The sequence below is a fragment of the Cydia fagiglandana genome, chromosome Z (assembly GCF_963556715.1).
Source record: "Cydia fagiglandana chromosome Z, ilCydFagi1.1, whole genome shotgun sequence".
Classification (NCBI taxonomy): domain Eukaryota; kingdom Metazoa; phylum Arthropoda; class Insecta; order Lepidoptera; family Tortricidae; genus Cydia; species Cydia fagiglandana.
Window position 1 is genome coordinate 9,236,753 of NC_085959.1, and position 15,730 is coordinate 9,252,482.

General features: G+C 36.4%; 2 protein-coding genes across 2 annotated transcripts in view; both read left to right on the forward strand.

Moving 5' to 3' along the window:
* Positions 1 to 15,730, forward strand: part of LOC134678742 (transcriptional repressor scratch 2-like) — a 63,542-nt gene that overhangs the window by 23,487 nt on the left and 24,325 nt on the right. The gene's annotated exons all lie outside the window — the stretch shown is intronic.
* LOC134679065 (uncharacterized) lies at positions 4,153 to 15,629 on the forward strand. Its single transcript, XM_063537905.1, has 4 exons — positions 4,153 to 4,195; positions 4,468 to 4,568; positions 14,246 to 14,369; positions 15,385 to 15,629. Exons 1-4 carry the CDS (start codon positions 4,153 to 4,155, stop codon positions 15,621 to 15,623), a joined length of 507 nt encoding a protein of 168 aa, XP_063393975.1. The 3' UTR covers positions 15,624 to 15,629.

A 15,730-nucleotide genomic window follows, 5' to 3' on the forward strand; every position in this document is an offset into this window, starting at 1 on the left:
GCCAAAAAGTGACGGTTATGGCCAAAATGCGGCATGTAAACGTCTCACATAGGGGTATGTGCCCCTTAAAGCTGGCCATTAGAGTCTGGCTACTGAAATTTTACCTAAATTTTTGGCGGGAAATTCAAAAAATCTTGGGCTGGTCACACTTTGTGTAGTAGGAATTATAGTTTTGATACTAGACAATATTTTTAATATTCTGTGCACAAGTAAGGTACCTAAGGAAATAAGTTAAATGAACGTTTACGCGCACTCAAAGCCAGCTCACATAATTTCTACCACTATTTAAAGTACAGTCAACGACAAACACATATGTTTACGTTCCAATATTTAGATTTTATAGATATTTTTCAGAACTTTTAGTTTATGCGTTTCTTTATACGCTTGTCCTATTTATGAGATTCAGGCATTAATAAATTCACGTACTTAATCAAAGTGATAGGCAAATGTTAGAACTAGTACTTAAAGTATCAAAATATTTATAGAGCACCAACCTCCTAATTTGTTTACATTTGGTTAGGAGTTGTAAACATTGCAGTTTTTCGTTATACAACGCTACACGTCGACTTCGCACATTGTCGTAATTATTTACGAGCTTGAATAATAGTTTGCGAACCTCACTCAGTATAGAAATTATTAATATTATTTAAAATAAACCCCTTATAAACCGCAAACAATTTGAATGAATGACATAAATTGACAACTGACTTTTGGCTTTTTTTTAAATCATAGACAATTGGTGATACAACAACGAAATATCTGTCAACAAATTTTGGCTAGCCAGACTCTAGTCGACTGTAACGTCAAGACGTAAAATCAGTCCAAAATAAATTAGTTTAGTATAGAGTCTGTGCGGAAAGAGAAGAGTCGTGGCAGAAACGGGAACTAACATTTTAAATTTTATATGGCAATCAAACCTTTGACACCTGTCTTGTAAAAAGTAAACAAACTTCTGTCAATGTATATTTTTATTAACAAAAACCGCAAGTTTTATGTATAAAAAATTTTCAAAACACGATAAAACCGTACATAAAACCACAAGGAAAATTATAATTAACATTGTTCGGTTTTGTCAGCGGGAAGAAAACGGCTAAAAGCCGACTATCGACTTACGAAAAGTCGCGGAACGTGTTTCCGCTATTCGCGGGTATTGATGTTGTATTTAATATTAAATAATTACCTATTTAATAAGCCCCCTCAGTAACTTGTCTCCGGTACATAATCGGTAAGTATATTCATTCAAAATATATTAATTTTCATAAATATGCAGGTCATTCATGATCTTTAAAATAACTTACAAATAGTCTTGATACTTGCCATTTTATGCATATTTAATTTCTTTTTCAGGATTGTGTAAAAGTACCTACGGTATCTCGGATAAAAAACCGCTAAGTAGGTGATATGCAAGAATTCGTAATCTACGTGCCGGATTCAAGCACATCCAGTTCAGATGAAAATAGTTCTATGAGTGTCCCTGGTTGTTTTGAAGCTAGCTCAAACATAAGTGACATTGAATATTTTAATTCAGACTTCGATTACAAAGAATAAAACTTTTTCAAATAAAATATTTCTTTATTTGTAGGTTCTGTTAGTTACGAAATTATATTTCATATTTAGTAGTGACTTTTCGGCGAAGTAAAATATCGTGAGATGAGAGAACCGGACATATCCCAATAAGGCCTACCTACTTATGCACTATTTTTATTCATATTCATATTTATTATTAATAATGTACACATACATTACAAGTCAAGTTTACAATGGGTGAAATATATCCCAGATAAAATTACAGTTCTATTGCCCAATTTCTACCCGATCTACCCGGTTTTAATAACTGTTGGACTGCACAGATTAGGCAGTACATAAATGAGACTCGTATCTTGTTTGGTACTAAAATTACAGTTGTATTGGGCAGATTCTTAAATAGTTTTAGCAGTTTTGTCAATCGCAGTCACTTTTTAGTATCTGAGATATAAAAACAAGTGTGTTTTAAAAAGAAAACTAGTGCCTGCGCTAAATCAGAGGATTGAGTTGACGAGCCGACACCACCACCAGGCTCCGTTTAGTAAGCCGTGGTAAAAAACCGGAACAAAAGGGATTCAAGTATCATGACCTTTAGTGTCGTACTATAATCACGTGACCAGTGTTGTCAGCTTAGCAAAAACCATAAAATAGCACTGGCGCGCCCTCAAATCCCACGACTCTTCTCTTTCCGCACAGACTCTATTAGGCATATTTAAGTATTAAAAACGTTAAAAATAATTTTGGCCAGCTTTTTGGGTCAAATACCCCTATGTCTCCGTTCTTCGTAAAGAACAATTAAAATTCCGACATTTACGAGAAGGCAATAATTAAAAAAAATATCACTCTTGTTATATTTTTTGTGATTTAAGAAAAACATTATTTAAATTTTTTTTTGTAATAAAACTTTTAGAATAGAATAGAATAGAATGTTTTTATTCGTGACAAAAATTATAGATAAAACAACAGGTAACACTACCATGGTCACGAAATGGTCCCGACTCAGCAGGTGCTAGCCTAAAGGCTATTTCTTTTGCTCACATTACACAATACAGGGTGTGTCTGACCATGGGGTTTTATACTCGTAAGTTCAGTCATCCAAAAACCAACTAGGTGTGAAAATTCCAGGTCCACATTGACTCATATACAATTTATTATTTGAATATTTCTAATAGGTAATACCGCTTTGTAGTCATAATCATCATTTCTCCGAAAATTGTTTCTCATATTTGTTTTAATATATTATTTCTACTACTACCTACATTATTCATAACGATACAAATTCCATTTTTTTTACTCATATTGTTTTTGTTATTTGTTGCATATTGTACCTACTGATGGATAAATTTCACGGCAGAGCGAAACGTAAATTACCAATAGTTTTCCACTGTCGCTGTAGCAATAATGTTCAACCCGATATCTCCAGGTACCGAACGAACTGTGTCCTTATAATTTACTCCATTCCACTAAGAGATACTTGATTTAAGTTTCAGCCCTATTAACTTCATGAAAATCATGAAATTGAGCGATCACGCTGACGCAACATAGCATTTGTAGTGAAGCCATGCACGTCTTGAATAAATCATCAGGACTTAGCCTTCACGGCTCGCTATTCCATATATATCTCATATGAATTTTAAATTTACGATCGGTTTATCGCTAGCTACAAGTTGAAATACTATATTTATGGTAAGTGTGGCGTTTGTAATGGTGCCGATCGGCAATTTGCCGCGACCGCAAATGCGTGCGTGGGATAATATGCGATAAATTTCACAGGTCGCTTATCTCCCTGTTACCTTTAATAATGCTAATATTATGACACAAACGCCGATGTATCCGACCTGCTATGAAAATAGAATTCAGGAGCCCAATTTCGAAATTAATGTAAGTAATATTTAGGTATTATCTTATTTTGTCATCATCTAATCTTCTCTCCTTCTTCCATCTTCTTTCATCTTGTTCTGGTTCTATTTTATTCGCTCGATTGCAATTTGTATGTACTTGGCGGGGCACAGATCCACAATGTACAAGGTTGCCTTTCAAATATCAAAAGTGCGGCCAATGGGCAAGACGACCAAAATGTGAAGTGGCATTGGAAGTATTGACTTCAAAAATAATATGATTAATAAATATGTGATTGCTTAATTACTTGCCCTTGTAACGTAGTGTGCTTATATTTCAAGATAAAACCGCCCACTGTATTTCCTGAATACAACTTTTTGTATTTTCCAGGCCGCTAATCTTAATACGGTTTCGTACTCTCTGTTGGCCGCTGGTGGCCGCTATGTAGCTCAATCTCTGTTGGCCGCTGGTTGCCGCTATCAAGCTCAAAAGTGTTCACGTTCTTTGTTTTCCTGTTTCGTATTCCTTGAAATGTTCATATAGGTACGTCATGGCTCCCCATTTGCACACTTCAATTCAATTATCGAATGCCGTTTCTGGCTTTCTTTACGAAAGATTGCCTTATCCTCCTGCCTACATCCTTCCTTTGGAAAGGACATAAGAAATAAAAAAATGCTGTGGAGTATTTCTCAATGGTAACCCTAATGCAATCCTTGTAACTCATTATACAACTGTCAAAGTTTATAGAAATAAATAGAAATGTCAATGTCAAGCTGTCATTTTTCAAAAATGGCGACTGCAAGTGGACGCGCCGGCCTGCGCCCGCGCAAATGTAAGTCTAATCGTGATTAATCTCGTTTTTTAATAACAATTATCTCGTAAGACGTATAATTTATCGATAATTAAATGATATATTTACGTATTAGACAGTTATTTTCTTTAACTATTCAAAATATTTTGTGATACCATGTTGAAATGTATGTATGTCCTTTGCAGAGTACAAATGTAGGCAATTGAGTTTAAGAAATTGAGACTATATATGTACTTTGCACAGGACATTAACAAAGGAGGGTATATTTTTTATTTATTGACCGTTGTTTTCAGCGTTAGCAGACATAGATATCGAGGACGTCCTAAATGACTCAGAATTTGACTTCTCGGGAGATGATTCAGACGACGACCCTATGTTTCTCCCATCAGAAATGGTAAGAACGGCCAGTATCCAGACTCAGTCTGAATACTGAGTAACTCAGTCTGTACTGGCCGTTCTTACCATTTCTGATGGGAGAAACATAGGATCGTCCTCGATATCTATGGCTGCTAACGCTGAAAACAACGGTCAATAAATAAAAAATATACCCTCCTTTGTTAATGTCCTGTGCAAAGTACATATATAGTCTCAATTTCTTAAACTCAATTGCCTACATTTGTACTCTGCAAAGGACATACATACATTTCAACATGGTATCACAAAATATTTTGAATAGTTAAAGAAAATAACTGTCTAATACGTAAATATATCATTTAATTATCGATAAATTACACGTCTTACGAGATAATTGTTATTAAAAAACGAGATTAATCACGATTAGACTTACCTTTGCGCGGGCGCAGGCCGGCGCGTCCACTTGCCGTCGCCATTTTTAAAAAATGACAGCTTGACATTGACATTTCTATTTTGTTCTATAAACTTTGACAGTTGTATAATGAGTTACAAGGAATGCATTAGGGTTACCATTGAGAAATACTCCACAGCATTTTTTTATTTCTTATGTCCCTTCCAAAGGAAGAATGTAGGCAGGAGGAGGATTTCGAAGAAATGTGCCTCGTTTTTTAAAATTTTACATTTTTAATATAACGTTGATTTGTTTCTAAATTTTTCGTATTATTATTCTTTAAAATACCTCAGTTTTTTTACTTTTAATGGTCATCAAAATGTTATGTCCTTTGCACAGGACAACTTAATTGGGCACTGATGTCCTTTGTAAAGGACGTAAGGAAAAACTAGTAGGAAAAACGGGAGATTTTTTTCTGCATTTTTCCTAGACATCTCTAACCCTAAGAAATGTTTTCTGAATATTTCAAAAAGATATTCCAAAAAAAGTACCTCTGGTAGGCAGGAGGTTAAACTACTTTTCGAGCCTTAAGTAGCAAAACCTGCCTCTGTGTAACAAAAAACCTTTATTAAATAAATCTCTTTAGTTTACTTTAATGTTAATATACCATACTTGACCTCTTTTACATCTTTACCGCATTCAGTGTAGAGATTAACCGTTCAACAAACCAATGTGAAAAGCGGAAAGGAAGAGCAGACAAAAGGAATGGATTAAACAATAGCAGCCATGTGCCACAAGAACTCGGTAGTCTTTGGCAGCAAAGATTATACTTAAATAAAGACTGCTGTCTGCAATGTTGGGATACAGGTCCGTTTTGTTTAAACTCCAAACTTAGTAGTGCAAAATCAGTGCAGCACGTAATATTTCCTTGTGGTAATTAGTTAACTTTGATGGAAAATAAATGTTGTGGACAGACATATTTGTTCAAGGGGGCCGATTAGTCTTGGAGTAGACTTGGAGAAGTGACAAGTGATGCAGCTATGTTGCTACTTTTATGATAGGTGGTGATATCAAGGCCATACTGTCTGAACTTAGATGCAAGGCATTGACAAAAAATATGGTAAATCTGTAGGGCTAATATGGTCGGCTTTTTATCATTTGCTACCATGCCTGTCACGTTCTAACAAATATGTAAGGTAAGTGCGGTACAGGTACAGGTGATAAAAATACGACCATAATATTTACCGCTGCTGTTTGTAATCGCAGCGAGGACCTCTGAGTTGTCGCTGTAATGGCTCCATCTACTCCAACCGAGAACTCGAGACCTTGCATGGAATTTGATAGTGTTTATTATTTGCATGTCTGTAGTAATGGGTAAACAATAGACATTCGCTCTGGGGGCCTTTGAATTTCGATCGCTCGATTTCGTCACTCGAAAATCGGTGGAAAACGGCGAAATGCTAATTTTTTTAAATACGAGCTACCGAAATATGGAATCTAGTGGTATTGGCCACACGATTTCATTTATATTAGTAGTGGAGATATCATTTAACAAAATACACCAAATCGAGTGGTCGAATTTCAAATTTCGCATAAATGCGTCCCTTGGAGTGGCCGGCGTTGGCCCATCGTGTAAAGGAGCCATGAGAGCCGGGCTGCGATGGTTGGCCGGGCGGCTGAACTGTGCTTTTTAGAAGGTTTTAGTGCTGTATTTAAAAGGTCAATAAAACGGTTGTCATTTTTCGAGTGCTTTACGCAAAAGCAGCATATAACATGAAATTTAGATTTATCTTTTTATTTTTCGTATTTAATATTTTATTTTTGCAAATCATTCCGGCACATCACTACTCGCATATTCGAAATAGCAGTCTTAATTTAAATGTAAACCTGTAGGCAACGAAACTCGGGTGAAAAGAACTGGAAAATTCTTTTACATTAATAAAATCCCTTCATATGTTCGGGATTTACCTGAAAGAAATGTGCTTTTACTCGTAATAAATACATATCGATGTTTTTTTAAATCCATTTGGCTTACCTATCTTCGTAATTCTAACTTTGCTTTTATTGAGGTATTTAAATATACAAATAATTTATAATTACCGACCCTTTCCGACCTAATGCGTCACTTTCGAACTTACACAGGTTCTGATTTAAATTTCCACAAACTTCTCAGCTATTTATCGTACCTACCTAAAATATACCCCTGTTCTTAGACTAAAGTTAGGAATCAATTGAAGTAAAAATAAATCCATTATGAAACTAAAATAAAATAACCGAAAGATTCACAGTAAACACAGCATAAAACGAAGGTCAAACCATGAACTTAACCTTTGAGTCGGACAAACGTTCCATCCGAGGAGCAATCGGGAAAGTGGTAACAAATAAGAATATCGAAGGAACATCCTTTGATGTTTCTTCCTTACTGTAGCTTACACAGCGTCCTTGTGGCAAAGGAGTTAAAATATTCCGTGACTTTAGCTCTTATTTATCTTTTACAGTCGCCATCAGATATATCGGAGCGGCTAAGGCGCTCACAAATATCTGCGCACGCCTCTATTGTCAAGGCGTTAGAGTGCGTGTTCAGATATTGTGAACACCTTGGCCGCTCCGATATATATGATGGCGACTGTACCTACTTATATCGGGTGGATCAGAACAAAGGAATTTTACGCAAACTGGAAATTGTTTAGGCTACGTACTTTATTTTTCACTTATTTATTACGTTAATGTTTCTAATCGTTTTTGAGATACAGTTTGTTAAGAAATAGTGCGAAAATCTGTATGTTTCAACCCTAGCAAGTAGATCCTATTAAATAGCATGACATCATGACATGTATCAATTTAAAATATAAATAACTTTATAGGGCTGTCACTGATATATAAATATTTAATTTTATTGATTTTGTTTTACTTTTGAATCCAGCTTTACAATTATAATTACTCGAGTGAAGATCACGTAGATAAAACTATCCTTTCAGCTCAGTCTTTAGAAATGTACCACCCTGTATCTAGGTACAGTCAGCCAAGAAAGTGGGCTACCACTTTTCGACTTTATCAATCAGATGATAGAGTCGAAAAGTGGTAGATCACTTTCTTGGCTGACTGTACTACAAACATTCTTATTAATATGCTTTTTATTATAAAACATGTATTAGTGCACAATCGTCAAAACGTGGAATAACGAATTATTATATACCTAATAAAATTTCTTTAGATCAATTTACGCTAGACGATCCCTAACAAATTCGAAGGATTTACAATTAGTATAGTTAGTGTATTTCGGATCATATTTAGAGATAAAATGTCATAATATATACCTAGTTAAACTGCATACTACAGCAGTTTTTTCATATCGTCCATTAATTACCTACAACACGCATAATTTCGATTTTTTAGACCCCTCCCTCCTTGTCATACTTTTGCATAGGAAAAAGATAGGTCGTTAATACGTAGGTACCTACTGTCACAGTTGGCATGACTCCGCCTTCTTGTTGCTGATGTAATATGTGGATGAATCCTTTTCATCGTAACGCAGCGATTCATTATAAGAGATGGTTTTACGATTAGTCGTCATTTATTTTCCATGTACTTAGAAAAGTGTTCGGTTTATAGCCTTTTTAAATGACTTCAAAATTCCAAAAGGACATATGGCATGAACTTAGCTTAGGCTGATGAACTGATTTAGATGAAATTCTTGGTATAGAGATACTTTGAGGCCCGAGGATGGACATAGGTTAGTTTTTATCAATTGTCATCATCATCATCATCCCTCACAGAAAAAAATCGCGAGTGAAGCAAGTAATCTTAGAAATAAATTGTACCTATTTAGAATTCACAAGCTAATAACGTCACTACTTTGAAAAAATCTCGTATCTCGCACTGCTACTCAAAGTTAAAACGCAGTAACTCTGTATGCATACCATACTAAGTTACCACATTTTTATTTTTTTGACAGAACAAGATACGAGTTTTTTTCAAAGTAGTCACGATAAGCTACCTTGACATTGACACTGAAGTAGTGTGACGGACAGGTTGTTCTTTGAATAGTAAATTAGAGACATACATCAAAGCCACTGGAACATTACTTATTCAGGCGTTTTGCAATACTGAAGGCCGCTATGGAACTTTCTAGTGATTTTGTTGACTTGAAAGAAATTTTAACACGAACGAAAACAGCATCGTAAGTCTCTGTACTCATCGGTACTTGAAATATTATACAGTGGAAACTGGATAAGTGGAATCGCAAGGGACCGGCTGTTTAGTTCCGCTTATCCAGGTTTTCCATTTATCCAGTTTTCCACTTAACCAGGTTTAAATAAAACGTTTTCTCACTTACAGAGGCTCTCGCTAATAGAGGTTCTGGATACTAGTAATGTCACTTATAGAGGTCACGTATAGTATGATCAAATAAAAGATCTAGACTTAAATAATCATCTTTTATTAAATATGTATGTAGACTACATATATGTATTAACAAAAAATAGGTATGTAATCCTGACTTTAAAAAAAGCAATATTGTAAATAATCCACAGTACACGTATACAATTTTCAAAATTTCAAAAACAAAATCACTCCTAATATTTATTTATGCAAGAGCAACCAGTATGTACTCATACAAAATACGTAGTTAAAACACGAACCATAATGTTAACGAAACAAACTACCCTCCGTGTGACGGTTTATTAAAAATACAGAGCTATTCCACTCATAGAGGTTTCGAAGACGGCTGCTTCCAGTTACAGAGGTAAAAATAAGAAATTTTCGAAAAAATGTATTCCGCTTATAGAGGTCCCAAAATTCCATTTATAGAGGTAATTCGTTGCCAAGGGACTGGAACCGAGAACTTCGGTCCACTTAAAGAGGTTTTCCACTAACCCAGGTTCCACTTATCCAGTTTCCACATTTATATGTAGGTATGAATGTAAATAAATGTACCAAGCATATGTTAATTTAATAAATGGCTATTCTGATTCTGATGTAGATCGAGTACCGTACCTATATAGTTATTATTTTAGAGTCGGACCAAAAAAAAGTCTGCAGCGGATTTGATAGCCCACGCAGTGTAAGTTTTATTTATACTTACGTCATAATTTCATAGAATTTTGACGTTTAAAATAACTCTTGTTGAAGGTTGCCGGGTTGTTATTTTCAAGAAGTTTTACTTTCACATTACCTCCTGTCCCTAAAGACTTATTGACACAAACTCATTATTCTTTCCGCCGCCCCAATAGTACTGCGAGCGCTAAAATCGATTGCGCTTAACGAAATTCCCGACTCGATAAGAAGCGAGAATATCTCCTCGAAAGTTAATTATTCACACAGTGGGCTTAACTCTTCGGAAGTTGTCGGCGAGTTGAGGCTTGCTCTCGCCGCCTCCTTCGGCACTGGTCCCACCGCGAGCTAGTAAGCTATGAGCTATCGGCTATAAACACGATCAAAAGATAAGCACTCCCGTGTAAATAAAAGAGACACGGCGATATTTATAGTTACTCGCCCAGCGGTGAGCTATTTATTTACACGGGAGTGCTTATCTTTTGTTCGTGTTTATAGCCGATAGCTCATAGCTTACTAGCTCGCGGTGGGACCAGTGCCTTCAGCAGCGATCTTTCAAATGCTACTTATACTGCCGTATTCGAACTTCAAGATATTCACAAGAGACGACACGTACAAGGTCCATTCTAGACACGTTATAGTTTAGATATCAACTAGTTCTCTTTTGCAGCGCAATTCGGGCAACCAATGTCACTTTTACGTTAGATAGAGTAAGATATCTATTAGATGTGAATTGGATCTCTAAGTCATATCCTGTGGAAATCGTTCAAGAGTATCTCCAGAATCGCGCAAATGTCAAATTTGACAGGTTAGATCTGTCTTAGTACCTTGGTGATGTCTAAAAGATATCTAATAGATGTCTATTTCAAAATCCGAATCGGGCCCATACTTTAAAATTAAACGCGCATTGGTGCCTGACTGCCAAAACCTTTGTTTATTGATGACCAGACATCGTGCATTTTCCAGCATTTTTGGTGCAGGTGAGTGGTGTTAACGGAATTGGTATAAATAATGTCAACACTAATGATTAATTAGCGTTAATTACGTTAATATTAACCTTTAATTTACCATTTCAGTTGAAATTATCAATACCAATTCCGTTAACACCACTCTGCTGCACCAAAAATGCTGGAAAATGTACGATTACTGTTGATGACTGCCTGTGGTCAAGTACAAAACAGGGTTTAATGCTATCTGGGCTTATTATGGCGGTGCAGAGACTTTAAATTCAGCCTTTTTTCGTTATGCTCGGTAGAGGGCATGCTACGCTCTACGCCGTAGAGTCTACGGCGTGCTACGTCGTAGCACACTAATGAGAACTAGAGCCCGATTGAAATGTAACTACTTGCGGCCCGATTCGAACCTATTAAATACGTCAATCAATAGATCTGGATTGGATATGTCAGTGTCAAATGTGATGTTTCTTCAAACAAATCAAAATGTCACTTTTGATTTTGGCAGATCTATATCGTTTCTATTATATCTATTAATTGACGTATCTTAAAGTTCGAATCGCGCAGAGAGTCTGTGCGAAAAGAGTAGAGTACTGAAATGTATGGGATCCAATACATTGTAAGACTCTTCTCTTTCCGCACAGACTCTATGACCTTGAAGATCGGTCAAGCTATAAGTCCGTGGCCGGTAAATTTTACAGTTATGAATGGGGTTGGCATTGGCTTAAAGATCTGACATTCAAAGCATTAAAAAAACAAAAATTTGACACAATTCTAGGGTTTGACGGGGCAAGCTATGATGGCGCCATCTGCTTAATACTTTGACCGGCCAACCCCATTGAGCCTGATATATATGGCATTAAGGGCTCATTTGCACGAGCGCTTTTACAACGTGCGTTAAAAAAGCGTTTGAATGACACAAATGGATACACTTCTATTTATTCACTCGGTGGCGGTAGCACTTTTTATTAAGCGTTTTTGGATTTTCGATCTTAAGCGTTGGTTGTTAAATCTAATTTAGCGTGCAGACGGATCAAGCGCTTTTTTAACGCGCGTTAAATAATTTTAGCGTCCGGCCATTTTATCCTTTAATTAAAAATTTGGAATATCGCTCGCAGACGTATCTGCATGTTTAAAAATTGAAGGGATGTTTACAAAAATAACATAACTGCTTAGAGCGGTTGACACTTTTTTAAGAACATTGTTAATCGTTTCAGGTGTCAACCAGTGTAGTCAGTTATGTTGTTTTTGTAAACATCCCTTCAATTGAGCTCACTATTGCTCACTAAACAGCATTTTCAACATACAAACGGCGGCTGTAGGTATTCACATTCAGCATTTTCTCACACAACTCAAAAAGCATGTTATGCAAAAAACATCAAACCGTTATTGACTGGCACTTCATAAAGCTCTTAGGCGCTTTCAAAGTGAAAGCTTGGAACGGGGCCGAAAGGCTGTCGTCTTGCCGCATTTCTGTGCAACGCCGAACTCAAACACTTACCTAATAGCAGCGTTAAAACATTGTGCCTTAGAGCATTTAATAACCAGAGTCGCCTTTAAGAGCTTGCCGCTCTGTCGAAAACCATGTACAATTGTGAAAACTTTTGTATAAATGAGGTTTATACGGCTATTTGTACGGTACATTTGACGTGTCCCTCCCTCACAAAAATCGGCAGACTGTTTTGTACAGAAAATGACAGCCAAGGCGTCTCCAGTTACTAAATGCTCTAAGGCGAATTTCAACATGAATTTTTTAATAGTTTTAGGTATGGTGTGTATTTCAGCGTTTTCCAAAAAAAGTGTACATTTCATTCATGTCTTCAAAATATTGACTCCTTGGGCATTGACCTACATTCACGCCTCATACATGAAAAAATGTGTCCAAAGATTTCCTTTCCAGATCGTCAAATTCTTGTATGATTTTTTCTTATTTGTATGAACGTGACGCACTGGAAAAACATTATTTCATACAAAAATTTGGGACAAGTTTTTTCACGTATGAGGCGTGAATGTACAAATAATTCTGAGTAAAATGAGCCCAAGAAGTCAATATTTTGAAGACATGAATGAAATGTACACTTTTTTTGGAAAACGCTCATTTAAGAATACAAGTTTTGTGCAACAGTATAAAAGCGGCCTAATAAAATGTGTGTTCTTCCGGTTTCTAAGAATTGTCTACGTCTTGTTGTCAATCTGACGTTCTATCATCAGCAGATTTTCGCCGGTATCATTTATAGATAAATTTTATTTATTTAGCAAGTTTTGTTTCAGAAAATTCCGTGCAGTTTTATTAGATTTCAGTTAAGTTTGTAACAATCGTAGTTGCAAGATTTCAAATCACTCCAACCACAACAACAAGTAGCATGGGTAACAAGTAATTTATACAATTGTCAATTACATATGTAGTACTACATAAAGTACATATTATAGCAATGATATAAGTATTTTATTTACGAGTCAGTAAGTTTTTTTAAGTTTCCGGGCCTGTATTTGTATAGCCACTCCATTTTCGAGGGTATTATTATATATATAAATAGTACATTTTGTGGCCCTGTCACTCCTTAGTTTAAACTTTTAATTCCGTCTTGTCCCTGGGGGTTATAAACATAATCTTAGGAGTCGATGATAGGTAAAGTGCCATTGCAATATCTTTTATTTTATAACGATAAAAATATATCACCTTTTCGCCCTTCAACTTATCGTTTTCTACATCAATATAGTCCTACACGATTCTGCGTTGTGTGTGAACGGAGACTCCATGTCTAAAATTTTCGGTACAAAATAGTCTGCCGTTTTTTGCGGGGGAGGGGCACATCAAATGTATAGGTACGTCATGTCAGATAAACGTCAGTCCATACATATGGTTGACATGAGGTTGACCATTGGCCGCCTATTTTCGACAGAGGGGAACGCCTGTTAATGGCGGCTCCGAGTGTGTGGGGGATACTGCTTTCGATACACAATTGCCAACACTGTTAACTGTCCATCGGTGGACCTTATGCCTTTTGTAATAAGGTCCACCGATGTACAGCTAAGAGTGTTGCTGTTTGTACTTTGTCACAGTCACAATGGTATGAGGTCTCTAGAGTCAGTCCATGAAAAGTCTGCAGTGGATTTGATAGCCCACGCAGTGCACGTGTTATTTTAAACGTCAAACTTCTATGAAATGATGACGTATAAATGGCACTTGCACTGCGTGGGCTATCAAATCTGCTGCAGACTTTTCTTGGTCCGACTCTAGCGCCTTTCATATTTATTGTCTCTGTGACAAGGTACGAAATTGGTAGGAAAATATAGTATTTGACTGTACGTATAAAAGAGATTAGAGTAATATATCATTCATCTTTTTTTCTTCACATAACAGGTGACTTACAGGCGGTGTATGATAAAATGAAAGAAGCTGGAAAAAACTCTGTGGATGGCATTGTGCAATGGTTTCAGGAATGTAAGTTTCCTTTTTTGACTCTTGAGAAACACCGTGATAACTATTGAAATTAGTAATTAAAAATTTAAAAACCTAACGGTATAGTGGCCATTGGGTGTTTTATGATTAGGAACTTCGACTATAAGTATAGGTACCGGCCATTGGTAAATAAATTGGTGGTGTTTTGTGGATTAGGAAATTTGTCAATTTAAAGTACTAGGTTTAAATTATTTAAATATGGAGTATTTAAAGCTTATGTTTATAGGTACCTTAGGTATTCTGTATATGTATATACATACAAACAACCAAATTTTATGATCGCTTTACAATATTAGTTGCCAACTTATTATTTTAAACGCCAGCCTATCAATTCAAAGTTCTTTATAATTTTTTTGGGTGACCTGATTTTGCTGCCAGTTTTTTAATAATATGATGCTTAAATTTGAGGCTTATATAAATTTATTGGTGCTAAAATATTCATGCATAGCTAAATTGTATTATTATATGCCCAGTGAAAGTTCCTGATTAATATTTTAGTTGCCCGGTTAATAATAAGCCAATAAATAATAGTACTAGGTACAGAAGACTCACCGCTCACGCTTCTGTTACGATCAGCCGGCCTAGCCAAGGTTACAATCGCTATCGCTTCGACAACGAAAAGCATTATGTCTCTCTATCACTCTTCCATATTAGTGTGACAGTCACAGTTGCGTTTCGATCGCTACGGAGCGTAAGCGATTGGCATCTTGGCTACGCGGGCAGCACAGATATGGTCGCTAGGTGGCGACAGCGCCCCGCGCAGCTTATGGCTTTCCCCGAAATTAGGGTGGAATGGATGTACTTTTAGCTACTTGTAGCAAAGCGACGAAATCGCGGAGTAAGCCACGCCTGGTAATACTTCCCTATTGCGGCTCTAAAATTATGGATGTAGTGACGTCAAATTAGGTTATTAATTGTAATCCCTTAATATACATAAAGTTGTCATAAGGATCAACTGACCCAAAAGCCTTTACTAAATTGACACTAAATTTTTTAGCTAAAATAATCGACAAAGCCAAAGAAAACGAGGAGAAAGTCCGTTCATATTTCGCAAACGAGTCTAACAAGAACGATATATCCGCCGATAAGTTCAAAGAGGTGGTCGGTAAAGTAGCCTCTGATCAGAAGAAGAATGTCGGAGATCTAGCGAAAAACTTGCAGGAGTATGCGGGTGCGTTGGGGGCCGCGGTCCAAGAGGGCGCTAGTAAAGCACTCGGCGCCTTAGGAATGAAATAGGGACAAATTCTTTTTCTTAAGGGGCCCACTGATTAACAGTCCGCCGGACGGTATCGGCCTGTCAGTTAGTAAACAATTTTGACAGTTCCGAACAACTGACAGGCCGA